This window comes from Dipteris shenzhenensis, chromosome 16, assembly GCF_047967505.1.
Source record: "Dipteris shenzhenensis isolate YYH24624 ecotype China chromosome 16, Dip_SZ_1.0, whole genome shotgun sequence".
NCBI lineage: Eukaryota > Viridiplantae > Streptophyta > Polypodiopsida > Gleicheniales > Dipteridaceae > Dipteris > Dipteris shenzhenensis.
The window spans coordinates 22,972,263-22,999,720 of record NC_141611.1 but is presented as its reverse complement, the minus strand read 5'-3'; the positions used below and the strand labels follow the sequence as shown (position 1 = coordinate 22,999,720).

The window sequence follows — 27,458 nt, the reverse complement described above, 5'->3', positions numbered from 1 at the left end:
CCTTCCTCCACCTCCCTCCATCTCATATACCTGCTCAAGGCAGTGCGAGAGCTTCGTAGAACCCTACGTTGTACTTAGGTTAATTCACCCCATGTTGCCTTGGGACTAATACTAATGCATCAATAAACCTCATCGAGGGACCTACGCTAATCATTGCAATTTTAAAGCTCGAGTGCGGAAGAGCAAGTGTCCCTCGATGAATGTGCACTGATGGATTAGTAAAATTCTGAAGGGGGAGGAAAAACATACCCTAAAACACGTGTCCGATCTGAATAGCATTGCAACTCCCTCAAAAGGCGAGGCCATTATGTATTAGACCCATTTACTCGTCGTCATCTTTGCAAGCATCGTGTTAGCTTTGATCGCTTTCTCTGCATCCGACCACATTTCTCACTTCCCTCCGCTCTCTCCAGAATGAATCCAGAATAGTAAGAGCCTTTCACCTCAAATCTTTTGCCGGATTTGACGTTTTGGCAGCTGCTGCCGGAAAATTTTGCTTCATTCTTTCCTTGTGCATATTCCTGCATACGATTTCATCTCCGTTAGAGGTCATGCACGCGGTTTCAGACCCTAAGCCCTTTGAATTTGTTGATTGCAGCGATTATCTGTTCAAACTTCTATTGATAGGCGACTCCGGTGTTGGGAAGTCGTGCCTTCTCCTTCGATTTGCAGTAAGAGTCAAGCCTTGCTTCCGCGCTTGCTTCTCTCTGTATAGGTTGCTTGAATGACCCTCTGCTTCGAATTACGTGCAGGACGATTCTTATCTGGAGAGCTACATCAGCACAATCGGAGTGGACTTTGTAAGTATGTTGAAGCTTTATTGAACGTTTATGTTAAGGACTAGTTGTTTCCTTTTAGGCGTAGATTTTGAACCTGCTCTCACAGTTCTCTCTTTGTTTTCTTGTCAGAAAATACGCACGGTGGAACTCGATGGAAAGACAATCAAGCTACAAATTGTGAGTAGTTGGAAAATCGAATATTTTTTCTGTACCGCTGATAAGCCATGAACTTTACAAATGTTCTCATTTTCAATCGTACACAGGTGACCTCTGCCTTAAAAAACGGTGCTAGAAAGGCATTGTAGAAGGCCATTCATGGCCTGGATTTTGTCTTCGAATTATCTGGAACACTAGATTTCTCAGCTTTAACAAAATTTCTCCTTGTCTGAATCAGTGGGATACGGCTGGACAGGAGAGATTCAGGACAATTACAAGCAGCTACTACCGAGGAGCCCATGGAATTATTGTAAGAGAATCGTAGGAGAGGGTGATCAAATGAAATGCTCTATCAGCGTTTGGGGAAGACCATGAGAGAGAGAGAGAGAGAGAGAGAGAGAGAGAGAGAGAGAGAGTTATGTTTAATCTATGACTCATCAAACTTGAAAGAGAGCTTGATAACAGTTTTTAAATAGCTGTTGTAACTCTGCTAGGTTTCTGCCCGCGTTTTTTCAAATTAACGTATGTGGTGTCCCAGTACGCATATAATGTAGATGCATGCACACGTATATCCATGGAATGTGCATGCATTGTAGAGAACATGCAGGAGTACACGAGTGTGGGTGTGCGTGCATAGCCATATATATGCACAGTTTATTTAAGATTTTGACATCTAAAGGTACACATGCGTATATTTAGAGAGAGAGAGAGAGAGAGAGAGAGAGAGAGAGTATCCATCTATAAATAAACATGAGTGAGTGCATCCACGTCCACTTCATTAAAAAGGTTCTTGGAAATTTGGGAATAAGAATAATGAGAAGTAAACTCGATTCTAGACATACAGACATACAAATGTAAGGTCACATGTATGTGTGTCCCCCCCCCCCCCCTCCATGCAGGAGTACACGCGTGTGGGTGTGTGCATGGCCATATATATACACAGTTTGTTCAAGATCTACGCACATTTAGACATCTAGAGATACACATGCGTATATTTAGAGAGAGAGAGAGAGAGAGAGAGAGAGAGAGAGTATCTATCTATAAATAAACATGAGTAAGTGCATGCACGTCCATGTCATCAAAAAGGTTCTTGGAAATTTGGGAATAAGAATAATGAGAAGTAAACTCGATTCTAGACATACATACATATGTAAGGTCACATGTATGCGTGTCCCCCCCCCCCCCCCCCTCCCCTTCTCTCTCTCTCTCTCTCTCTCTCTCTCCGCCCTCCCCCACACGCACATGTGCACATGGATGTATCCCTTTGTGTTAAATGCATACATATGTAAGTATGCACACGCATGCATATGCGTACTTGCAGGCACGTCTGTGTGCCATATACATGCATACTCATGTATGTGTGTGCATACCTGCCCTTGTGTGCTCTTTACTCAGCTACTTACATATTTTTATGCACACATGGGTGCGTATATATGCATGCATACACATCTCTGCATATATACATGCATATGTGTGCATCTTAAATACATTGTATTTTCACACATACATCCATATGTATGCTGATAGACATAGATACATAGATGTCTTATATATGTGTAAATATATAGGTTCGAAGACCTCTCTTGTTATATCTCCTTCTCTATGTGCATATATGTGTGCAATCCATAATGCGGAGACATATATGAAGGAACGTTACAAATGTAGAGTCAGTCTGACATAGAGTTTGTCATTTAATGGTAAGGGTTACGTTTTCTGGTAAAATCATCGAAGCATGACCCAAAGAGCTCTGATAACATGTAGATCACAGCAGAATGTTCTCTGATTCATCAACACTGAGTATTATATGACGTGTGTACAGAAGTAAACTCAAAATACATGCACAGGTCTGGGAGAGTTTGTGCGGCAACGTTGGCAGCCAAAACACCATATAATATATTGCTACATTTAGAATAGTCTTTGTACAAAAGATGTATCCTCAATGTACCTCACATGTGCAGCACATACTGCCCAGTCTTGTACCCAAAATGTGTTAGAAAATACCCAACAGAGGGTACACGTAGCGGAAGACTTATAGTATTGCCCAGGAGCTCACACAGTGTGCGGTGTGGGTGTGGAATCACATACTTCTTTACTTTTGTGCATTCAATAGGTGTACAGACTCATTAATAGACAATGAACCAATCAGATAGAGAAACCACCAAATAATATATTTCCGTCCACAACTATGGACACAATAAAAGAGACAGATCCAGAGTCCCACCAATGGTGTGGTCCTCTGATCTTACTACAAAAGTCCTTCTCCTATCTGCTGGCTATCTCTAGACTAGAGTCCGCGTGCTCCACCTCGAGCGTGAGTAGACTTTCCGTCTAGAATGATCTTCTCCACCTTGCTGTCTGGAAACCAGTCTAGGTGGGCAGCTTCCTGCAAGCTAAGTCTGCAGCACAAGGTACTACTTTCTCCTCCTGACTGTAGGCCCAAAGATAGCCCTGCTGCTGCTCCTTCTGCTGGTGGAATTGCTGCTCCAGATGATGCTGAAATGAGGCCTGAATGGCCTCCTTATATAGCCCTCAAGGGCCTGGCCAGCCAACCGACTCAGTCTGTACAAAAACCGACTGAGTCTGTACAAAAAAACCGACCCAGTCTGCTTGGGAAAAAACTGCCCTTAAAGGGCTCACAATTCAGGCCTTTTATGGCCCAAACTTCCAGGGTTTTTGGCCCTCCATTCAAGGCAAATATGCAGCCTATAAAAGGCCTGCCACCTCCCCACTGCCAGTCACATTCCTTGCTGCAGATCTGAGCCTGCAATCCCTGCCATGTCTGCGCCTCTGCAAACAGTGCGCCTCCATGTCCTAGATCCTGCGCAATCTGTCCCAGACTGTCTTGCTTCTGCTCCGTACTGGCCCTGTGTCCTGCCCTTAACAGTCCTAGATGTGCTGCCCACATACCAGCCATGATGCTGTCTATGTGGTAGCCCCTTTCTCTCTTTTCCTGTTGAGCACTACCCTAGGTCTCCCTCCCCCATGCTCTCCTCATATGGGGGCTTACAGATGGGGAGGTGACCTTTCCAACACCCCCTCTTACCGACACATCTCAGCCCAATGCCAACACGTCGATGAAGATGCTCCAGTAACTCCCTGGTCGTAGTCCTCTGGAACCTTTCGGTGTCGAAATCTTTTCCTGGCTTTTCATCCAGTGGCTCCTGCTCCACCAGGTCCGGTTCTGCTTCCGCACACCATCCTGGTACACAGGTCCATCTCTGGTAGCACCTCCTGGTACCACCTCCTTCAGTCACATTCCCGCCTCTGAACTTGAGCAACCCTGCCGTCACGATCTTCTAGTCGTCCCCCTCATAATGAGTGAACAACCTGGAGTCTTTCAGGCACCATGCTCTGAGGGTCTGTTTCAACCCATCCTTCCTTTGGCAAGGTCTGCAACCAATGAATATTTCCAGATAACCTGGACCACGAACTCTCGCTGAGTTCTCAAGCAGGTACTCTTCTGGCTTCAGTACTCTTTGTCCACCACCTTCTAGCAATCTGCGTCCGAGATTTGAAGAAGCACCAAAACTTCCCCTTCTGCCTTCGAAGAAGGCCAATTCCTTCCAATCTCTTATCACCTGAGACAAATGAAGAGCAGAATCTCTCCACAGCATGCTATAAAGGCTCAAATGCAGAATATCAAATACATACCAGACTATTGTACTGCCTGAATGTTCGCTCTGAAAGCAAACCTTGTACCTCAATGAGGCACCTGCCAAGATCCTGTGTAATCCTATACTGTCCCCTTTTGAAGTCCAGCATCCATCTGACCATGAGACCCCAGGGCTTTCCATGGAATCCACCCTCGTGTCAGTGTCAACAGCTACACACCTGGAAGGTTCCAAGCACTCCATACTGTCCTTCACCTTCACAAAGGCATCTGACTCCTCGTCGACCCAACTCTCTATGTCAGACATCCTTACTGTGATTTCGGGATCAACATACCTGACCTCGGTAACACTCGGTGATGTCACCAGGAACAATTCTTCGATTACCACATTAGCTTTGGCCTTTCCCTCTGAATCTGGGTCAGACTCCTGTTTGTTTTTCAGATCCGCCTTTTTCTTTCTGCAGTCCTTTGCAAAATGTCCGGGCGTATCACAATAGAAACACTTCTTCTTGTGCTTCCTCTTCGAAGTCCCCTCGTCATCAGAGTCATCTTTATTGGACTTGCCACTGTTAGGCTTGCCCTTTCCCTTACCTGCGGAATCCTTCACCAGCATCGCCTTGTCATCTTTGTCCCCATTGTAGAGCTGCTCCCGAGCTTCCTCTTGTAGCAGTAATGGACATAACTCCTCAAATGTCAGAGGTTTGGTCCTCTGTCCTGCTGTCACAGCTGTAACAAAGCTCTTGAAACTCCGAGGCAATCTCCTCAGTACCATCAAGGCCAGATGGCATGAGTCTGTCTTCTGACCAATCGCTGCTAACTGATCCCGCACCACCTTGACCTTCGTCAAATGGCTATGTACCGTATCGCCTTCTTCCATATCAAGATTGTAGAGTTGATGCTGAAGAAGCACGATCCGGGAGGTATTATCTGTCTCGTACAGATCCTTCAGGGTGGCCCACGCCTCTACTGACGTCTCGGCCAGCTGGATATGCGGAAGAACAGAGTCCGCCGTAGTCCCTATGATTATTGCCAGGGCATGGGCATCTCTTTCTTCCCAAGCTTCAAGCTCCTCTCTGTCTACTGCCATGAGTACCTTCCCTTTACTGTCCACCATGTCTGCGGGCTTCGACTCCTCTCCCGTGGTCAGCTTCCACAACTTCCGAGCCACTAAATGACTCCGGATCTTCACTTTCCAGATCGGGTAGTTAGTCCCGTCCAGGTTCCCAGACTCTCCAAAGTTAGGGATAGTGAAAGAGAGAAAACTGGAGGAGGAGGAAGGGATAGCAGGGGCTGAAGAGGCTGTCGACATCTTTGCTGTATATAGCGCCCAGCAAAGTCAACCAAACTCAAATGCAGTAAACCAGAACTCTGAACGCACCTGACTGAACCTGAGTCACCCTCCTTCTCGCAAGGGCACAATCCTTCAGTCGTGGAAGTCGATTCCCTAGAGCTTCTAAATCAGGGTCGTCCTTCAGCAAGGTCCCTGCCTTCAGGCTCCCACACCTGTGAGCCTCCTACTTGGGCTCTGATACCATGTTAGAAAATACCCAACAGAGGGTACACGTAGTGGAAGACTTATAGTATTGCCCAGGAGCTCACACAGTGTGCGGTGTGGGTGTGGAATCACATACTTCTTTACTTTTGTGCATTCAATAGGTGTGCAGACTCATTAATAGACAATGAACCAATCAGATAGAGAAACCACCAAATAATATATTTCCGTCCACAACTATGGACACAATAAAAGAGACAGATCCAGAGTCCCACCAATGGTGTGGTCCTCTGATCTTACCACAAAAGTCCTTCTCCTATCTGCTGGCTATCTCTAGACTAGAGTCCGCGTGCTCCACCTCGAGCGTGAGTAGACTTTCCGTCTAGAATGATCTTCTCCACCTTGCTGTCTGGAAACCAGTCTAGGTGGGCAGCTTCCTGCAAGCTAAGTCTGCAGCACAAGGTACTACTTTCTCCTCCTGACTGTAGGCCCAAAGATAGCCCTGCTGCTGCTCCTTCTGCTGGTGGAATTGCTGCTCCAGATGATGCTGAAATGAGGCCTGAATGGCCTCCTTATATAGCCCTCAAGGGCCTGGCCAGCCAACCGACTCAGTCTGTACAAAAACCGACTGAGTCTGTACAAAAAAACCGACCCAGTCTGCTTGGGAAAAAACTGCCCTTAAAGGGCTCACAATTCAGGCCTTTTATGGCCCAAACTTCCAGGGTTTTTGGCCCTCCATTCAAGGCAAATATGCAGCCTATAAAAGGCCTGCCACCTCCCCACTGCCAGTCACATTCCTTGCTGCAGATCTGAGCCTGCAATCCCTGCCATGTCTGCGCCTCTGCAAACAGTGCGCCTCCATGTCCTAGATCCTGCGCAATCTGTCCCAGACTGTCTTGCTTCTGCTCCGTACTGGCCCTGTGTCCTGCCCTTAACAGTCCTAGATGTGCTGCCCACATACCAGCCATGATGCTGTCTATGTGGTAGCCCCTTTCTCTCTTTTCCTGTTGAGCACTACCCTAGGTCTCCCTCCCCCATGCTCTCCTCATATGGGGGCTTACAGATGGGGAGGTGACCTTTCCAACAAAATGGCCTGAGTATGCTGCTCCATTTTCTGATACAAAAGATGCATCTCAATGTACCTCGCACATGCTGCACCTGCTGCCCAGTCTGGTACCCAAAATGGCCAGTATGCTGCATGCTCTCTGGAGCATTAGGGGCTTTGCTTGGCTGAGAGGACTAAGGGCCTAGTGCCCTTTTTATGGGGGAAGTGCTGGTCCGCACCTCCTCCCAAATCTGGCTGAGCTGGTTCTGATTGCACCATCAGCAGGCTGCTGACCTGCTTGTATAAGCCAACTCAGGTCAGGCTGCTGTTGACCTGTTCCAGGGTGGCGGACCAGGTGGTGGTCTATACCCACTGTTGGGCGCTGATGACGTGATGGAGTTTATGGTTTTCAACCTGACTATCATGAGATTGAAACTGCACTATGCTGTGTTTTTAGAGGATGAGTTTGGGCAAGCCCTATCGTTGCACCATTTGGCTTCTCTGCTTGGGCCTTCTCCACCTACTCAGCCCTCCTACTGGGCCATTCGCGCAGCTCTAATCTGCTGCCTATCCAGCCCTTCTGCTCATCACACCAGCCCATGTGAATTGTCCACACATGCAGCCCAAGTGGCTGACCATGTTGAAGCCAGCCTACTGCCCACATGGCAAAACACACACACACACACACACACACACACACACACACACACACACACACACATGTATACATTGTTGGAAATGTATAGGTAACCTCCCCACCTGTGAGCTCCCTAATGAGGAGTGCATCGGGGGGGTGTACCTAGGGTTTGAGAGATTGCCACATCGGCAGCATGGTGGCTGCCATGTGGACAGCAGTAGGAGGGCAAAACAAAGGCAGAATTGCCATGTGGCTGTCCACCACGACTGGAGCAGGCCAGATTGCGCAGGTTTCCAGCATCCGTGGACTGTGATGAAGAGGCTGAGATGAAGTCACCTGCAGTACGGACACCTCTACGGGGCCTGCTTGATGGTGTTTCGGGGCCTGGAGAAGGCCTGCAGGGTACGGATCTGCTGCAGGAAGCAGGACCAGGAATCACAGCAGATCTTGGAGGCCAAGGGGCCTGGGGCCTTGGATCAGGGTGGATTTGGGCAGGCCTGCCCAGGGCCAGTGGCAAGCCTGCCACATGGCCAGGCAGGGCCAGCCAAACTTCAGACTGTGTGTCCCCATCAGGGGGATTTTGGAGAGCAGCAAAAGTTGGGTGGGGGGTCTGATTGGGTCGGCTGATCCCCCCCTTGTACCAGTCGGCTGGTTTGGAAGGGGTCTTTGCTCCTATATAAAGAGGCATTTGGAGCCTCATTAGGCATGACCTGGAGCAGCCATTTAGGCAGCAGAAAGGAGTAGCATAAGACCTTCCTTGGGCCTACATACAAGAGGTGAAGGGGCCACAGAGAAGCTGCGGACTTAGCTCAGAAAGTGCTGCCCACCTTTGCTGACCACTTAGGCAATAAGGTTGAGGGATATTGGATAGTGAGTCTACATAAGCTCACAGAAGCACGTGGGCTCAAGGATCTAGAGGAGCCAAGGTGATTGTAGTACAGCTTTTGGTAAGGACCGAGCATCACACTTTGGTGGAACTAGGCTTCTTGTCTATTGTATTTATCTTTTTATACTTTTGTTGGTGCTATAATTTTGCCTCTTTGTAGGAAGCGATACATAAATGTAAAGGGTCCTTTTAGCTTTTTATGTTTTAAATAAGAGCGTGTGCATGTGTGTGTGTGTGTGTGAGAGAGAGAGAGAGAGAGAGAGAGAGAGAGAGAGAGAGAGAGAGATAATTCCAAAATTTTGGAAGATTTTGTTTTTTGTTTCTTGACTTCTTGTTTATTTTTGCTTAGTCACCTTCTTCCTTTCTTCTTTATTTCTTGATTTCTTTCTCTTTTGTTTATTTGACGTATTTTAGTAAGCACTGGGTTTGCCCAAGAGATTATGCAGGTCTTTAGAAACCTAGTGTAGCTGCTTATGCTTGGGCATTGATGACGACACAAGATTGCTTTGCTTGCTAAGTATGTCTTCCTTTTGTTTTTCATAAAAGTTTTTGTTTACCTCTTTTTTCTTCTCTTTCATTTTCCCTTTTATTTTTAGTGTAGATTTTTGGTCTTGAGAACAACAAAAAATCTAAATTTGTATGATTGGACTTATTCTAGTCTTACAAAGGTATATTTTGTTCGTGCTATATCTCTCTCGAATCTTTGTCTATCGACTAATTTGCATACACTTATGGTTGTGAAGTGCACACGAGTAAAGAAGTTTGAAACACTTCCGCGTCTAATTTCTTGTATTAAAAAAAAAAACGATTGGATATTTTCTAGTCTTACAAAGGTGTATATAAACATTTCCGCATGTAATTCTTGGGGATGCTTTGTTAGTCTTTTGCTGTGGGTCGGCCAATGCCCCCATAATAGTCGGCTGGTTTGGAGGGGGATTTGCCCCTATATAAAGAGGCATTTAGAGCCTCATTAGGCATCACCTGGAGCAGCTATTTAGGGAGCAGAAAGGAGCAGCAAAGGACCTTCCTTGAGACTACATCTAGGAGGTGAAAGAGGCTCAGAGAAGCTGGACTTAGCTCAGAGAGTGCTGCCTACCTAGGCTGACTACCTGGGTAGTAAGGTGGAGGGATCACTGAACAGAGAGTCTACATAAGCTTAGAGAATCACACGTGCTCATGGATCTAGAGGAGCCAAGGTGATAGTAGTACACCTTTTGGTAAGGACTAAGGACCACACTTTGGTGGGACCAGGTCTCTTGTCTATTGTATCTATTTTTTGGAAGAAAATATACTTTTGTTGGTGCTATATCTCTCTTGGATCTGTATCTATTTATTGGCTTGTACACACTTCTGGTTGTGAAGTTCACACAAGTAAGTAAGTTTGATTCCATAGTGAAAGATTGTGTGTGTAATTCCCTTTGTTAAAAAAAAAAAAAAGTATGATTGGATTAAGATGCCCGTGACATCGTGGATCCCATAGTCACTTGTAGCCTCTCGAATTTCTCCCAATTTGGTTGTCGATAGGCTGCTTCGTCAAAAAGGTGGTGCATACATGGCTATCGCTCTCAAAAGCGTGTCAAATAGCCATCCCTTTGTCAGGGGTTTTGGAAGTGTGGGCGAAAACATTATCGCTCTAGTCGAGCCAAAGCTCCTTGGCCTCATGTGAGTCGTGCTTTGGTTGCATGAGTCATCATGAAAATTGGCCCTATGACTGCCCCTAGATAAGTGTATGGCTGTATGATCTCAACCGGCTCCCCTTTGTAAGTGAAGCCATGTCGATGCAGGATTGACTGTGAGGTGTTGAAGATCATAACCTTGTTAAGGCCAAGGTTTATTGTGATCTCTCTCTATCTATGCAAAACATCTCTAGGGCCTCTAGGTGTCTTTGTAGGCTTGCCATTGAAGAGGAAACGAGGACTATGTCATCTGCGTATAGCAGTGTGTGTATCATCAATGAAAGTCGTGATCTCATCAATGTAGAGCTGTTGGTGAGAGAGAGGGCATCCTTGCTTCAATCCAATTGTGCTCTCAATCCAATCCGATAGGCCTCTAGGGTTCCATACTCACCCTTTGACTGATTCATATAGGCTCATCACCCCCCAGATCATATCGCTTGGGATTTGTAACTCCTAATCATGCGGGCTCGTGGGACTCTATCAAAGGCCTTCCGAAAGTCTACAAAGCATGCGTAGACTGGGATCTTGATCTTGCCTCTTGGATGACAGCCCGTAAGGTGAAGAAATGGTCAAGAGTAGCCTGTCCGAAAGCTTTGTGCCTATGTGCAAGAGCTGATATCTCTCTCTAGTACCAATCCATGGATCTTGGCAATGTGTGGCCAATCATGAGGGAGTGGTAGTTCCTCATGTCCATGGGGTCCCTTGCTTTGTGTATCGGATCTATGCATTAAAGTCCGCTTGAGACTCTTGAGGATCTATGGGATTGGCGACCACTATTAACTAATAGTGGTCTTTTAAGTACTTTTTGGGCTAGCTTGTGTGCAAGTCCGAGTACTTTTTTGCGGTGTTCCAAGGCTTATTTTAAGTAGCTTCCTAGCTTTTTGACTAGCTGGTCCAACAGATTCTTTGATCTGTGCATAGCCTCGACATCTTCCGCTGCTCATTTTCTACCTCTCTCGTGGGGCAAATTTTTCAGATTCTTTCCTCCCTTGGGACATCCAAGATGACAAAACACCATAATGTTCCTTCTAATGAATGGAGTGTGCTATCTTGATTCTATTCAAATGATCGAAAGTATCAAAGGGACTATCTTAAGGATGTTGGGTGTGGTTGTTATTGCATTCCCATGTGAATGGATAAGGTACAAGTCTTAAAAAGAAGATGAGAATGATCATGATATGATAAACGAGGTGGACCACTTTATTTGATATTTAATCTTATGTTGATTTTGTGATGAGCTTACATGTCCCTTGATAAATATCTGTATGGGCTTAAAGATGGTCGCGCATGCGCATGAGTATATATGTGTGTATTTTCACTCAAAAAAAGTGTGAATGCTGAGAATTTGGCAAAAAAGTGTGTGCGTGTGCGCCCGTGCGTGTTGAGAATAAGGGAAGAAATATATTGGGTGTTGATATTATAGGTATAATATATTCTACATTTTTTGTCTTGTTGTCATTAAAGTTTGCAATATTTAAGTTGCATATAAACTATCTCCCATTGTGTCATACTTGCTAGGGGATTGTTCCTAAGTAGTAGGAAGAATGAAGAAAATTTTTGTGTAGATGTCGAAACCATTGTTATGCACCCACCATTTTACCTACACTCTCATTCATATCTTCCCGCACTAAGTGTGCATATGCACAAACCTGCTAGGTAGACATGCACATTTGGAAGGGCTTAGGAAAGCTGAGGATAAGTTTGGGAATGTTCCTGGATTCATCTAGGTGGGTGTGTGTGTGTGGAGAGAGAGAGAGAGAGAGAGAGAGAGAGAGAGAGAGAGAGAGAGGCTATCATGCTTGTCTTAGTACATTCAAATTTGCGGCATTTGAACTGAAGCTCCATTTCTCTATGATTTTTCAGGTTGTGTATGATGTGACAGACCAAGAGAGCTTCAACAATGTGAAACAATGGTTAAATGAGATAGATCGCTATGCAAGTGAGAATGTCAACAAGCTGTTGGTTGGAAATAAATGTGATTTGACAGCAAAGAAAGTAGTTGATTATCAGACTGCAAAGGTATTGTAAAACATGTTCATATCAGGCTATCTTTTACCGCTTTCTTTGTAATTCAAAGGAAAGCTTTCAATAGCTATGTGGCGAAAAAGAGAATTTCATCATATTTACAGCGAATGGGGAACTGCTAGCTGGCTGATTGCTTAACAATTAGGAGGAGTTGAGCAACTTTAGCAATTTAATGTATAAAGGTAGCTCTACAGGTTGAACACATGGCCAAAAGATTCAGCAATTGAGTCCTCATATATATATATATATATATATGAGAGAGAGAGAGAGAGAGGATACTCTTGCAACCACAGAAGATTAGCCAAAACGAACGAGCTGAAAAGTAAAGGCAGGAAGGCTGGCTAATTTGTCCAAATTACGGGGATATTGACATGGGTCACCATTTTATTTTGGAATGAGTAAAATGTAACCTATGGCTGAGACTAAGTCGAGCTCAAACGTACGTTTAAAAGACAGCCTCAGAATCTTTGTACCCCTATATCTTGTTGGATAAATTGATGTTTAGGGGACACACTTATGGACACGGTCATGTGGTGTGTGTGTGCCAGTGTGCTAGTGCTTGTGTAGGACATGGTGTGAGTGCTAGTGAGCACCATGGTAGGTGTGTGTGTCAGGTGACTCATCAGTTAGGTGTCACCCATCTAGGTGTGATTGAGATAAGTTAGGGACTTGGTGGCCAGTTTGATGGAGGACTTGGGGGTGTTACCGATGGAGACAATCAGGGAGATAATCAAGGATGTGGAGCCACCTACTGAGGGGCATTCCACTATATGTAACTCTACTCATGAATGAAATTACAACTTGCTATTGCTCTCAATTGATCACTTGCTCACTTGCTCTTGCCTCATTGCTTCCTTCATGTATTCACACGTGGTATCAGAGCCTGGTTGATTGAGGCTTGACTTTGCTGCCACGTGGTCATCCCTACCAAGCTCCATTCTTGCTTCCGTGGTGTCTTCTCCTTTGCTCATGATTTTACAAGAGCAAATACTCAGCATCTGACCGATGGATTGAGGAATCCTTCAAGCTCGAGATTACCTATTCTGCACGTGCGAAGCTATATACAGGACATTCTCAAAATTTGGGGCTTTTGCTGCCCTTACCTTCCTTTTACTGTTTGAAGTCTTATGAAGCTATTTCAACAGTTTGGAAAGCCTACCTCTTGAGGTCTATACGTTGGGACAATTGCACTTCTGCAGTCACTTTGTGGACAGCAAGTCCTAATTTTGCAGTTGCAAGCCTCGAGGCTATCTTTTGGGATTTGGTCTGCAATTTCTTGTTTGATTGCAGTACATTTGGGTCAATTGCAGGATATTGAGTCACTTTTGCAGGACATTGGGTCAGATTACAATACATTGGGTCACATTTGCAAAAATCTCAGCAAAATTTGGGGCTTTTTTGGGTCAAATCTGCATTTGCCCTTTGATTTGGGTTGGAAATTTGCAAAACATTTACTTATAGATATTTGCTGTCATTTGTGGACAGCCAGCTCTTTGTAGTGATAGCCTTGAGGCTTTTGGGTTTTCAGGTCTTTTTCAAGGTATCTCATTTGCAATGGTTGGCAACAATCATGATCTATTTGGCATTCTTCGTGAAGATGATAAGTTGGATGGCACCAACTATCCGATGTGGTCTTATCTCATGAAACATATTCTTTTTGCAAGGCATTTTTGGAATATTGTTTCTGGGGTTGATCTGAGGCCAGCCAATGCTATAGTGGTTGCCTCTACTGCTGGTCCCTTTGCAGAGGGTACTCCTCCTGATGCCTTATCTTCTAGCACCCCTGTTGCTGCTCCCCCAACTCAGGAACAATCAAGATGGGATGCAAGAGATGAAAATGCACATTCCTGTATTGCTTTATCATGCAAGAGAATCATTATTCCACACATCCGGTCTTGCAGGACAGCAAAGGATGCTTGGAAGAAATTAGCTTCTCTTTATCAGATTCGCAATGAGGCACGTGTTGCATTTTTAAGAAGGCAATTGGAGGAAGTCAGTATGAGTGAAGGTGACTCTATGGATGCATACCTGACAAAGGTCAAGGACCTCATGGAACAACTTGCCAATATTGATGAGGTGGTGCCAAATTCTCAGCTTGTCAGTACCACATTGAATGGATTGCCAGATTCATATCAAGGGTTTGCTACAACCCTTTGGTTAGTGGCCATGGGTTATCCAGACCACTACTCTTTTGATCAGCTAGTCACTTTGCTTTTGCAGGAAGAGCAAAGTCGAGCTAATAGACAAGCTATTATTCCTGATCATGCTTTTGCTTCACAGTAGACAGGAAGAGGCAAGGCTTCCAAGCCTATGGGCAAGCCTAAATGTACGCATAGCAGTGGCAATTCCTCCAATGCATCTAAAAATACAGCAGAGAAGTCAAAGAAGAGAAGACGCAACTATTGTCGCAAGCTTGGACATGACATTTCAGAATGCAGGAAGCGCATTGCTTCGTAGAAAAAGAAAGCAGGATTGACAGTTAATGCCTCACATGCAATTGAATCCCACGAGCCAGCAGATGCTTCACATGCACATGCTCTCCGGGCATGAGCTGTCCATTGCTCATTTGATCCCTCCAAAGTTGATGCACTCTTTACTGCTACTGATGCTCAGTCTTGGTATTTTGATAGTGGTGCTTCCAAGCACGTCACATCTTGCAAATAGTTGTTTCATTCCTTAGCTGATGCACCTCGTGGGGGAATTGTCACATGCGCTAACAATGCCTCCTATGCTGTAAAAGGAATTGGAGATGTTCAGCTCACATCTATTTCAAGCCATCCTGTCACTTTGACAAATGTTCTCTTTGTGCCTGGAATTGAAGTCAACTTGATTTCAATTTTAGCAATTGCCACTTTAAGTTTCAGAATGATTTTTGATGGATACAGATGCCTAGTATATGATCTTCATGATGACAATGCCATAGTTCTCACTGGCACTTTGAAAAAGGGCCTTTATCACCTTGATGATCACCTAGCTGCACTCTCTATTGAAGCATTTGCTATTTCATATTCACAGCTTGCTGAAACTCATCTTTGGCATGAGAGAATGGGTCATCTCAATTATAGAGCTCTTGCAAAGCTACATTCACTGCAGATGGCAAATGATGTACCTCAAACTCACACAGATTTCAAACATGTGTGTGAGGGTTGTCTTTTGGGTAAGATGCATCAGTTTCCTTTTCAAAAGAATTGTCCAAAACTCTCACAAAGGAAATTGCAGCTAGTACACAGTGATGTCTGTGGCCCAATGAAGACAACTTCCATTGGAGGGTACAAATATTTCATGACTCTCATTGATGACTTTACAAGATATTGCTGGGTATATCCTTTAAAAGCCAAATATGAAGTGTTCTTCTGCTTTCAGAGGTGGTTGAGAATGAATTAGGATGCAAGCTTGTCACCCTCAACATAGATAGGGGGGGGGGAGTATATGTCAAAGGAGTTTGATGCATTTTTGTCTTCACGGGGCATTGCTCACTTATGCACTCCTCAGCATAATCCTTTTCCTGAAAGGAAGAACAGGTCCACTATGGAGATGGCCAGGTGCATGCTTAAGGCCAAGTCCTTGCCCAATAAATTTTGGCTTGATGCAGTGATGTGTGCCAACTATGTGCTGAATAGATCACCTACAAGGGCATTGAAGATTGTTACACCTTATGAAGCATGGAAAGGCAGGAAGCCTTCACTTTCACACATGAGAGTTTTTGGGTCTCTTGCATATGTTCTTGTACCATCTCAGCTGAGACATAAGCTTGATGACAAGGCAATCAAATGCATATTTATTGGTTACAGCCAGGAGAGCAGAGGGTATAGGTTATACCAACCAAATACTGGGAAGATTATTGTCAGTAGAGATGTAATCTTTGCTGAACATTTGGCTTCTCCTCTTGTGGACTGCAAAGCAAAGTCAGAAGTTGACATGTTTGATGCCTTTGACTCTTGGTTACCTCTGCCCTCTCAGAAGAGGACTTTGACCAGCAACATGAGCCTCCTGCAGCCCCTCCAACAAGCAATGATCAGCCAATACCCCATGCTGATTTGCAGGTTTCTCTTCCAGCACAAAATGATCCCAGTATTCATGATGCAGTGATTGGAAAGAGCTGTCAATAGACATTAAAGGCAAGTTCCCAGATGGCTTCTTGATACATTGAGGGACAGCAAACATGCCGGGACAAGATCAGGGAATAGACAGATGCATGGTCACTTTCTTGAGTTTGCACTCCTTGCTACAGCTTGCAATGAAGAGCCTCTGTGCCATAAAGATGCTTTTGATAGCAAAGAGTGGATGGATGCAATGAGAGCTGAGTTACAATCCATTGCCAAAAATGACACATGGGAATTAGTAGATCTCCCTCACGGCAAGCATGCCATTGGTATGCAGTGGGTCTACAAATTAAAAAGGAAATTTGATGGCAGTATAGATCGACACAAAGCCCGTCTTGTTGCAAAAGGGTATGCACAATAACAAGGCATTGACTTTGAGGAGACATTTGCTCCCACATCCAGGATTACTACCATTAGATGTGTCATTGCCATTGCAGCCCATCACCATTGGCAAGTGCACCAACTTGACATCAAGACTGTTTTTATTCATGGGGATCTGTAGGAAGAAGTCTATGTCATACAACCTCCTGGCTTTGAGGTGGTTAATTCTGAAAACAAGGTATGCAAGCTTAGAAAAGCCCTTTATGGTTTGAAATAGGCACCCAGGGCATGGTATGCCAAAATTCATGCACACTTACTATCCCTTGGTTTTCAGAATAGCCCCATAGAACCCACTCTTTATGTCCGTGGGAGTGGATCTGATTTTTTAGTGCTGATTTTATATGTGGATGATATGCCCATCATGGGCCCAGATACTAAGCATATTGCAGCTTTCAAGGCTGATTTGCAGCAGGTTTCTGAAATGTCAGACACGGGACAGCTCCACTATTATTTGGGCATTCAGTTTGCTCATGTTGAGAGGGGTATCACGATGTCACAGTCCAAGTATATTGGACAGCTCCTTGATCGTTTTCAGTTTGAGGATTGCAAACCAATCTCTACACCAGTGGACCCTGGCTTCAAATTTTCAGCTCATGATGGGAGCCCACCATGTGATATCACTCTTTACCAGCAGGTTGTTGGATGCCTCATTTACTTATGTCACACCAGACCCGACTTACAGTATGCAGTATCTCAGCTTAGTAGATTCATGCAGATGCCCAGTTCACAGCGTTGGCAGGCAGTGAAGAGAGTTTTCAGATATCTCGGAGGCACTTAGGATTTAGCCCTCTTCTATGGTGATCAGGGTTCACTTACCATGCATGTTTACACGGATAGTGACTGGGCAGGTTGTTCCGACACTAGAGTGTCACATACCGACAATTGTTTTTTGCTTGGTAATTCATGTATCTCTTGGCTTAGCAAGAAGCAACCAACAGTTGCCACATCTAGCTATGAGGCTGAGTACAGGGCAGCCTTCACCGCTACAGTAGAGTGTGTCTGGCTTCGACAGTTACTTACAGATCTTGGTATTCGTCAGACATCCTTCACTATGGTCTACACTGATAGTCAGAGTGCCTTGGCCATTGTGCGTAACCCAGTGTTTCATGCGCGTACCAAGCACATTGAAGTTCATTATGATTATGTTCAAGAGCAGTTGTCAGTAGGAGACATAGAGTTGTCCTATCTTCCCACAGAGGACAATATAGCAGATCTATTTACACAAAGGCACTTCCTCGTCCCAAGTTCGAAGTCTTCCGACAGGCTTTACACTTGGTGTCATCTCCAACAGACCCAGGAGTTCTCTCTAAGTAGGGTCTATAAAATGTCTAGTCAAGTTGAGGTTGTCATCTCCAACATGCCCGGGAGTTCTCTCTAAGAAGCTTTTTAGTTGGTTTATAAAATGTCTAGTGAAGTTCGGTTCCCAGAAGCACATCTTAAAGGTGCAAGCGTTTTTAGTGAAATATGACAGGAGCAAATATGTACGAATTAGCAATGATCCTTCAGCCGATATGCATGTCGTTTGTGGAGTTTTGCGTGCCCTTCTACTTCAGGCTTATAATCAGATATGATGTGCACTTCCAAGTCTTGCCTATAGTGAAGTTCGGTTCACCAGAAGCACATCTTAAAGGTGCAAGCGTTTTGAGTGAAACATGACAGGAGCAAATATGTACGAATTAGCAATGATCCTTCAGCCGATATGCATGTCGTTTGTGGAGTTTTTCGTGCCCTTGTACTTCAGGCCTATAATCAGATATGATGTCCACTTCCAAGTCTTGCCATTTGGCCTGGGAGAATGAGTAGGAACCAAAGCGCACTTCAATCAATAATGTGAACTAGCAATTATCCTTCAGCTGATATGCATGTCATTTGTGGAGGTTTTTTGTGTACTTTAGGCTTATAATCAGATATTATGTGCACTTCCAAGTCTTGGTCCCAGAGAATGAGTAGGAAAGTGCGCTTCAATCAATAACATGAATTGTGTACCTGTAGAACTATTTTACCTCTAGAGCTACTTATAAGTTTACAAGGTGCGTATCTAACGAGTCCTCAAGTTGATATTCAAGCTGGTTTATTGTTAAGATTTGCCATGGAACATTGGGGATGGGGAAACATATCTAAGGAGTCCTCAAGTTGATATGCATATTATTCAAGCTGGTTTATTGTTACTGACAAGATTGGGGATGGATAAACGAATATTAATCTAAGTAGTCACTGTGCTAGATAATGGCAATGCGCCTGCTAGGAACTTCTTAAATGTGGTTTTGACTTATTGCCCTTTGAAACTGTCCTTTTCTGCAGGCATTTGCAGATGAAATCGGAATTCCTTTCCTTGAGACCAGTGCCAAAAGTGCAACCAATGTGGAGCAAGCTTTCATGACCATGGCTGCTGAAATCAAGAATAGGTAGATTCAATATCTCTGTTATTTATGTCCCAAAGGCTATTTGCTTAGCTTGTCAATCAGTTAATAAAAAAGCACATGTCTTGCAGGATGGCAAGCCAACCTGCTTTGAACAGTGGCAAGCCCACCACTGTGCAGATGAAGGGACAACCATTGCCTCAGAAAAGTGGTTGCTGCTCATAGATGGCCCTCCTGTTGCAGAGCACATGGCCTGTATGAGGCTTGGGCCTTGATCTTTTTCTGCTGTCCTGCCCTGGGTTACTGTTTTAAGTCCCTTGTGCTGACATTGCATGTCTTTCCTCTGCACGGGCAGGGTGTGGTTGTAAACGATTTTATTTTTTCAACGTTTAGATATTGTGAGGCTTATTGCCAGCAAGGTTTTTAGGGAAGCAATTTTGTATTCCCAAAAGGCTGTTGTAGTATCATACAATGCTATTGAATCCTTGTTTCAGCCAGGATCTGGTGTCTTCCTTACAAGGTTTTTAATACTACTTAATTTCCCTTTTACAATCCTATATTTACAAACTGAGATGATAATGAGTAGCTTATGAACGGACACGTTTGTTTTCCAGCCTCTTTAGTGTTGAATATTAAATTGTATGGATTGTCAGGCTAAGTTTCTATATAAATGAAATAAGTCTTAGAATGCTCACATTGTTCCATTACAGAGCAGAATGTGTACACTAAGTGTAGTAACTTTTAGAATGTTCACACTTTTCCATAAAGGGATAGAATGTACACACTAAGTTATGCTCAACATATTAATTAAACTCAAAATAAAACCTGAAGTATACACATTTGCTTTAAAAATACAAAGCATGCTTAATACCTATGTAAATGAAAACAATATTAGAATGCTCACACTTTTTTAATATACTAAGTTAAAAAAAGAAAAGAAACAAGTTGTCTAGTATTTATTGTCTCAGTACAAAATAAAAAAACAAGATGATATGTATACGCTAAGTTCCTATATAAATGAGATTAGTCTTAGAATACCTATGCTGCTCCGATATAGAACATAATGTGTTCACTAAGTGTAGTAACTTTTACAATGTTCATGCTACTCTATAAAGGGATACAATACACACACTAAGTTATGCCAACATATTAACTGAAACCGAAATAAACGTTAAAGTATACACATCCACTTTAAAAGATATAAGATATGTATAGCACCTAAGTAAATGAAAATAATGCTAACAATCTTATGAAATAGAATGTACGTATTAAGCATACTATTATAAAATAGAATGTGTACACTAAGTTCCAATTTAAATAAGATGGCGAGGGATTATGGGAAAATGTCGCAATACCTTACGAGGCACGTCCAAGGTTTTGAGATCTGCTCTATATCTTGCCTCTCCACAAGTAGGACACTCTCTTGCATCCTTATGTAGTCCATGAAACAAAACGCAATCGTTGACACATGCATGGATGTGCTTGTAATCTAATCCTCCAATGGTGATGCTATAGATTCTTCTTTGCATGGCAAGCTTATGAATTTGTGATGTATAAGGGGTGCTTTAAGAAAGAGAAGCTAGATCTACTTAGATCCAGATACCTTGGTGGTATGGTACACCAAGATATATGATGAGCTATGATCACATGCTAATAGGGACCTCCAACGAGAGAAAAGCTTGCTATTAATTAATTTCTTTGTCTTGGGGTGTGTGTAGAGAGTATTAAACTAGGGCGTAGAGGATTAAGCTAAGGCATGCATAGAATTAAGCTATTGCGAATAGAGAATTAGGCTATTGCGAATAGGTCTTGCCAGCGAACTCGAGAAGGTTTTGTAATGAAGGGGAAAAAGGCTTTTTTCCCCAAGTTAGAGGTCCTTTAGGTGGAAAATATGGAGGAACTATATAAGTCTCCATCCACTCCCTACTATGTAACTTTTGATGTGACATCTAATCCTATCTACTAACTCCCTCCTACGTGCTCCCTACTCTCTCTCTCTCTCTCTCTCTCTCTCTCTCTCTCTCCCCCCGTTCAGCTCCTCTATCCTCCTTTCTTCAAATTTGTCCCTACCCCTTTTCTACATTGGTATCAAAGCTTTGCTCTCTAGTACCTTACTTCCGTTAGCTTCAGCAACCCCGCTTATAGCAATATCACACTACGTTGAGACGCCTATACACGTAGCAAGGTATGACCAGTTCGTAGGTTGACAGACGCAAGGCCAACGATACCAGTTGCTACGTGCCTATCTTAGCCTATCCTCGCGTATTCCACAGGCTTTTAAGTAGATGCACAAGCCCACGACTAGTTTGGAGAGCCGAGAAGAGTCCACCACAAATGTCATCGGAGAGCTCCTCCTCACCTAGGGTATTTTGGATTGCCCCTATCTGCTTATGCCTAATGGATCTGCCCTTTGTGGCTTGCGCCTAACGACGCTCTTGCATTGCTCACAGCTTCAGAGCACGCCAATAGTATCGTGCAAGTCTCGCCAATCGTTGCCCTTTTTTCTCTGTAGGTACTCCGTAAAGGAGCTCCCTTGCAAACCTAGCAGGTCCAAGTTGTAAGTCGTCGTTTGTGGCATCGCTATTCCGTGAGCATCCCGTTTCGCGAGTCGTCAGCTCCTTGCACCTCACCTCTCCATTGCCTTTTCATACTCCCCTCATCGTCTTCTCCATCACTCCAGCATCCCAACACCGCCCTCTCTCCGTCCTCTCGTCGCATTGTCATCGCTTGTCACGCTTTCAACGCAACCACAAAAACCTTAGTCTTTCCTAAGGTTGGGTTAGGGTGGTTGGTTGGTTACTTGGGTTGGGTTAGTTTGGTTAGGTTGGTTGGGTTAGGTCAAATAGGGTTGGTTAACTAGGTTGGGTTAGTTGGTTAGGTTAACCCAATTAGGGTTAAATCATCAAGTTAGGTTACCTTAGGTCAATGTCCTAAATGTCTTACCAACCTTTAGGTTAGGAGTCCTAAGTGTCCTAGGTGACTTAGGGGAACCCCACCCTGAAGGGGCAAATTGATGTGTGTGTGTGTGTATGCCTATGGGCTTGGAGTCCTATGTAAGGAGAGTGTGTGTAAGTGTGCTAGAAGGTTCTAGTGACTCATCAGTTAGGTGTGTCAGGCTGGTGTAATGTGTGAGTGATCATAGGAGGTGACTGATTGAGATAATCATGGAGATGATTGTGGATCTGGGATCTACCAACAGGGAGGGAGTTGCATATATATGTAACCACTCTTTGAATAAAGCATTCCATTTGTGTCTCATTGCTTTCTCTATGGATTCACACGTGGTATTAGAGCTTGTTGAAGATCCTAGTGTCTTTGAAGAGATTCTTTGAAGATTTCCTCTAGATTCTCTCTTTCCCAACTGGAGTTTTCTTCTTCCTTCCTTCCATGAATTTCCTTAAGCTCATTCTCCTCCTACAAGCCACCATTGCTCCAATCCTTTCAACTGTAGATTCCCCTAGTTAGGGCGTCCTTCCACTTGAGAGGAATTGAAGGATTATGGCCCACCATTCCAAAAATGGTATGAGGTGCACTTAGGCGATCCTATGGGCTACTTGTTGGTGAATTTTGAGAGCAAATGTTCCAAGGAATGAGGAGAAACTACAGAAAAACAAGTTGGGTTTTTCAAGAATGGTTTTTGGAGGCAGAGAAGATGCTGCTACCCCTGGAGGTGTGAAGCTTCTTTTGGTTTGAGACTTGCACTGAGTCTTCTACTCCCAAGGATCATTAATTACGTAGCAAAAGCACTTTGGTTGATGCTTTGTGGTGTGAGGTAGCAATCCTCCAAGGTTACTCTGTTTCTGCAAGCATTTCTTGACTATTTTTTTGAAAATAGATGCTACATTAAATGCTAAGTTGATGCTTGAGGAGTTAGAATTCAAATCAGAGATTCAGAGATTTCTTTTTTAGAGTAGAGAATGCTCTTTGAAGTTCAGTTGATGTTGATTTCTTGACAAAATGCCAAACTCTCAATCTTCTTTAAGTGCCAAGAAGACTACAAAGACAAAGTACAAGGTAAAGAAGATCCTAGTTAAGAGGTTGTGGGAGAAGCCAATTGGTTATGCATATGCCAAACAATTAGGATTTTTTGAATTCTTATCTTGCAATTTGCATCTATATGGTGAAGGTGATTTCTTTGTTCAGAAAGATTGATGTAAAGGGATTAGGCATTGCCATTAAATTGGTAAGACCTTCCCAAAATGGCTTCCAAACTAAAAATAGATAAGTTTGAAGGAGAGGGGTTCCACACTTGGCAAACAAAACTGATGTTTATTCTCATGAAAAATGGAATATGGAGGGTAGCAAATGGAAAAGAAACTAAACCTACAACTAGAGAAGGCGAAGCTTCATGGCTTCCCAAAGATGAAAAAGCACTTGCTATAATTGCTCTTGGTTTGAGTGATTCCTTTATTCATCACATTGATGGATGTGAGACTGCTCATGCTACATGAACTCATCTTGAGCATGTTTTTGGATCATAGGGAAGATGCTCTAAGTTTAGCTTGCTTATCAAGTTCTTTGATTTAAAATTGGATAGATGAGAATCCATCTCTTCACATCTAAATTCAATGAAGAGCATTTTGACACAGTTATCTGGCATCAAGTTTAATCTTGATGAAGATATTGTAATTGCCATCTTGCTTAGAAGTCTCATTGAAGAATATGGCACTATTGTAACCACACTCACCAATATACCAGAGATAAGTCTGGTAGAAATTGAAGCATCCCTCAAAGAAGTAAATACAAAGAAGGATGCATTTGGCCAAAGGGAAAGAGCAAAATGAAGTGTAACCTTTGTGGTAAACCTGGACACTTCGAAAAGGAATGTTATGCCAAGAAGAGATGTTCAGTCAATCTTGTTAAGGAAGCAGAGACTGAAGAAGAAGAAGAACCAGAGAATGTCAAAGCTCTCACTGCTTACAACACCCAAGTCAATTTTGACAAGGGTGACGATCCATATGTTTTCTAAGCTATGTGTGTGTGAGGTCAATAATGGTTCTCTGCCATGGATAGTCCATCCTTAAATGATTGTTAGTCTTTTGAGATTCTTTCCTTATTGGACTCATTAGGCTTTTCATACATAGTCATTGTCTATCTCCCAGTTGTAAACCAAATCCTAAGAGTGAGTCACAAATTGGGGCCATGTGTGTTGCCACATGATGGTGGGCAAGCCATGGAGCATCCCATGTACTACTGTTAAGGGATGAGGTCATCAATTTATGGGGGGGAATGAAGGGGCAAATTGATGTGTGTGTGCGTGTATGCCTATGGGCTTGGAGTCCTATGCAAGGAGTGTGTGAGTGTAGGTGTGCTAGAAGGTTCTAGTGACTCATTAGTTAGGTGTGTCAGGTTGGTGTGATGTGTGAGTGATCATAGGAGGTGACTGATTGAGATAATCATGGAGATGATTGTGGATCTGGGATCTACAAACATGGAGGCAGTTGCCTATATATGTAACCACTCTTTGAATAAAGCATTAAATTTGTGCCTCATTGCTTTCTCTATGGATTCACCCCCCCCCCCCCCAAAAAAAATAAAATAAAGAGAGAGTTCAGTTTTCAGCCTCTTTTTAGGAGCCTTTCACAACCCGTTTGGAGCTATTTTGGCTCCGTTTTGAAGCTTTTTAGACGACCTTTCTTCCGAGCCTCTCCATCAACTTTTTCGTGTTTTCCACACACTATCTCAGGTGCTCATTACAACATGGATTTGCTATCCATTTCTCTTTGTCTACATTTGAACTTATATCTCCAAGACGAGTCACCATGCCACCGAAGCATGCCCCTCGTGATATATTGCATGACAGTGATGAGGCTGTTCATTATGAGCAAGTGCTTGCCACAGTGGTAGCATCCACTGGTGGTACGTAGGTTTCTTCTACTTAGCCTCTTTCTCCTGCATCCTGGGAAGCGAAGGCAGCGCAGGCGCAGTTTTTGGATGCCCTTTCCTCTATGCTCCAGGGTGCTTTCTGCCAGATAGGACAGGAGCTCATCCAGCAGCTTACCATAACCATGGCTATGCAGGGTACGGCTCTTGCCCAGATGAGACAACAGATTGGTCAACATATCACATTTGCCATTGCTATGCAAGATAAGGATAAGCAACCCCGCCCCAGCAACGGGACCATTCAGATAGTCAGGATGTTTGTCTGCTCCACGCAAGGGTTTCATGGCAGATGCCTGTCATGCCTATGAGCATCAGTCTTTTGTACCATTTCATGTACTCGAGCATGGGGATTATCTGGACTTAGATGATGCATTTCCTGTGCCACAGAGCACTTTCTTGTAGGATGTAAGGCCATCTTTTGGCTCTTAGCTTTTTGCATCTATGCCAGTTGAGCCATCTCTTTTGGGCTGACCCATTGGTGTGCATCCGGCTAGTGCTCCTTTCACCGCACCTACGAGTATGCCTGGAGTTGGCTTGGGTTTATATGGCAGCCTACACTCCTGGGAGAGAGGTCAGTCCTCTTCTCAAACCTTTGGTATGCCATCATTTTGGAGAGATGCATTTGGCAGAGAGACCCAGCCCACGGTTCATGCACCTATCGCTCTGCCAGTGAGCACATATAGCCAGACGCAACTAGTGCATCAGATGGCAGCAGCTACTATGTAGCAGGGGGTTGGGCAGCAAGCCACTTTTGATGACATGGTAGCAGATTCTTTGCATTCATATAAGGCCCTACTTGAGGCCATCAAACTTGAGATGTCCTTCTCCGATTATGTGAACCTCAAGTGTGATGATGCCCGCACTTTTGGAGGTTACACACATGAGAATTATGCAGCCAAGTATATTAAGGACAAACTCACAGTGCATAAGTTTAAAGGGGACACTCGCACTCCCAATGAGTTGGAGGAGTGGCTCACAAAGCTAGAATACTATTTTCGCTTCTACCCCAAGTCTAAGGAGGAGCACATCATTTTTGTAGGTATGCATATGCAGGACTATGCCCACACATGGTGGCGATACATGAGGGATTCGCCTCAGAGACCAACCACTTGGAGGGGTTTCAAAGAATTGATGGTCACTACGTTTATATTCCCACTTGTCTTGGATCCATACTTAGCTGAATTTTATGCCTTGTCGTCGCAGATCGATACGGTCCAAGAGTACTTGTAGCGCTTTTGGAGGCTTTCCCTATTTGTGCAGGGTGTATCTGAAAAGGGAAAGCTACTGTGTTTCATCCATGGGTTAACTCTTCTCTCGTTGCAGATGTGAAGGCACATAACCCTCAAACAATTGAGCGTGCAAGCCGATTGGCAGAGGTATTTGAGCCCAAATATGCCAGTAAATATAAGATGACAATAGGTAGCACATATGGGAATGCAAATAAGGTTGAGAAGAAGCCTAAGGTGAATGATTGGAATGAAAGAAAATCACCAGCAATACCATTTCCAAGGTTTCCCATAGTTACAGGCAGCAAGATGCCATATGCTAAGCCATACAGGTCATTGGATGCTAAGCCAAGAGCTAAGCCAAGTGTTGGACTTGAAAAATCAGAATTTAAACAACACACTAGGGCTATTATGGACAACAAAAAGAGGGCAAACTTATGCTTTAAGTGTGGTGAGAAGTGGACTCCTGAGCATCGGGAAGTTTGCAAAATGTGTAACGGTGGTACTGCAAAACTCAGCATGATTATTGAGATATTGGATGATGAGGATTTGATGGATGCTTCCGAGACTTTGGATGCCACTCATGATGATTCAGAGGGTACACAAATCATGGAAGAAGCTCCAAATGTTGGAGCCACGAAGAGGGTTGATTTCCCTTTTGACCCCGGTGGTGCTATTGAACATATTATGCATGCTATACATTCCGATGACACTCAACCCATATGTAACATGTGAGGTCGTTGGCCTAAAGTCTTTCATGTGGAGCATCAGGTTGCTATGCCTTTTCTTGTGCGAGAGGATACAAATGGCAATGGTCCTATGGATGAAGAGATCTATTGGGATGCGTAGCAAGCTATTTATGCTATCTCTTCTCATGCCTTGGTGGGCGTCAAAAGTGCTAAAACTATCAGATTGAAAGGACAAATTAATGGCAGGACTGTTCACATGCTTGTGGACAGCGGTAGCACTCATAGTTTCATCAATTCTAAGACCTTACAGAAGGTGGGATTGATTGCTATTGATATTCATCATGGGTTGAGAGCAGAGGTGGCAAATGGATAGCATTTGATGAGTAAATTTTGTTGCCAAGATGCAAGGATCAAGCTCTCTAAGAATTATGAATTTGCTGGGGATCTCTTGGCATTGGATATGGAACCAATAGATGTTGTCTTGGACTGCAATTGGCTGAAATCTTTGGG

General features: G+C 43.8%; 1 protein-coding gene across 1 annotated transcript; it reads left to right on the top strand.

The window, feature by feature from the left end:
* The first annotated feature begins 232 nt into the window (after positions 1 to 232).
* Positions 233 to 19,632, top strand: LOC147892705 (ras-related protein RIC1). Its single transcript, XM_087387484.1, has 8 exons — positions 233 to 428; positions 599 to 671; positions 753 to 800; positions 909 to 956; positions 1,174 to 1,245; positions 12,145 to 12,300; positions 19,092 to 19,195; positions 19,282 to 19,632. Exons 1-8 carry the CDS (start codon positions 415 to 417, stop codon positions 19,373 to 19,375), a joined length of 609 nt encoding a protein of 202 aa, XP_087243610.1. The 5' UTR covers positions 233 to 414; the 3' UTR covers positions 19,376 to 19,632.
* Positions 19,633 to 27,458: the final 7,826 nt, after the last annotated feature.

Bases quoted from the DNA above. Each gene is read 5' to 3' on its own strand.
- LOC147892705 (XM_087387484.1), top strand. The intron at 672-752 runs GTAAGAGTCAAG...AATTACGTGCAG, and splicing joins GCCTTCTCCTTCGATTTGCA to GACGATTCTTATCTGGAGAG. The intron at 1,246-12,144 runs GTAAGAGAATCG...ATGATTTTTCAG, and splicing joins GAGGAGCCCATGGAATTATT to GTTGTGTATGATGTGACAGA.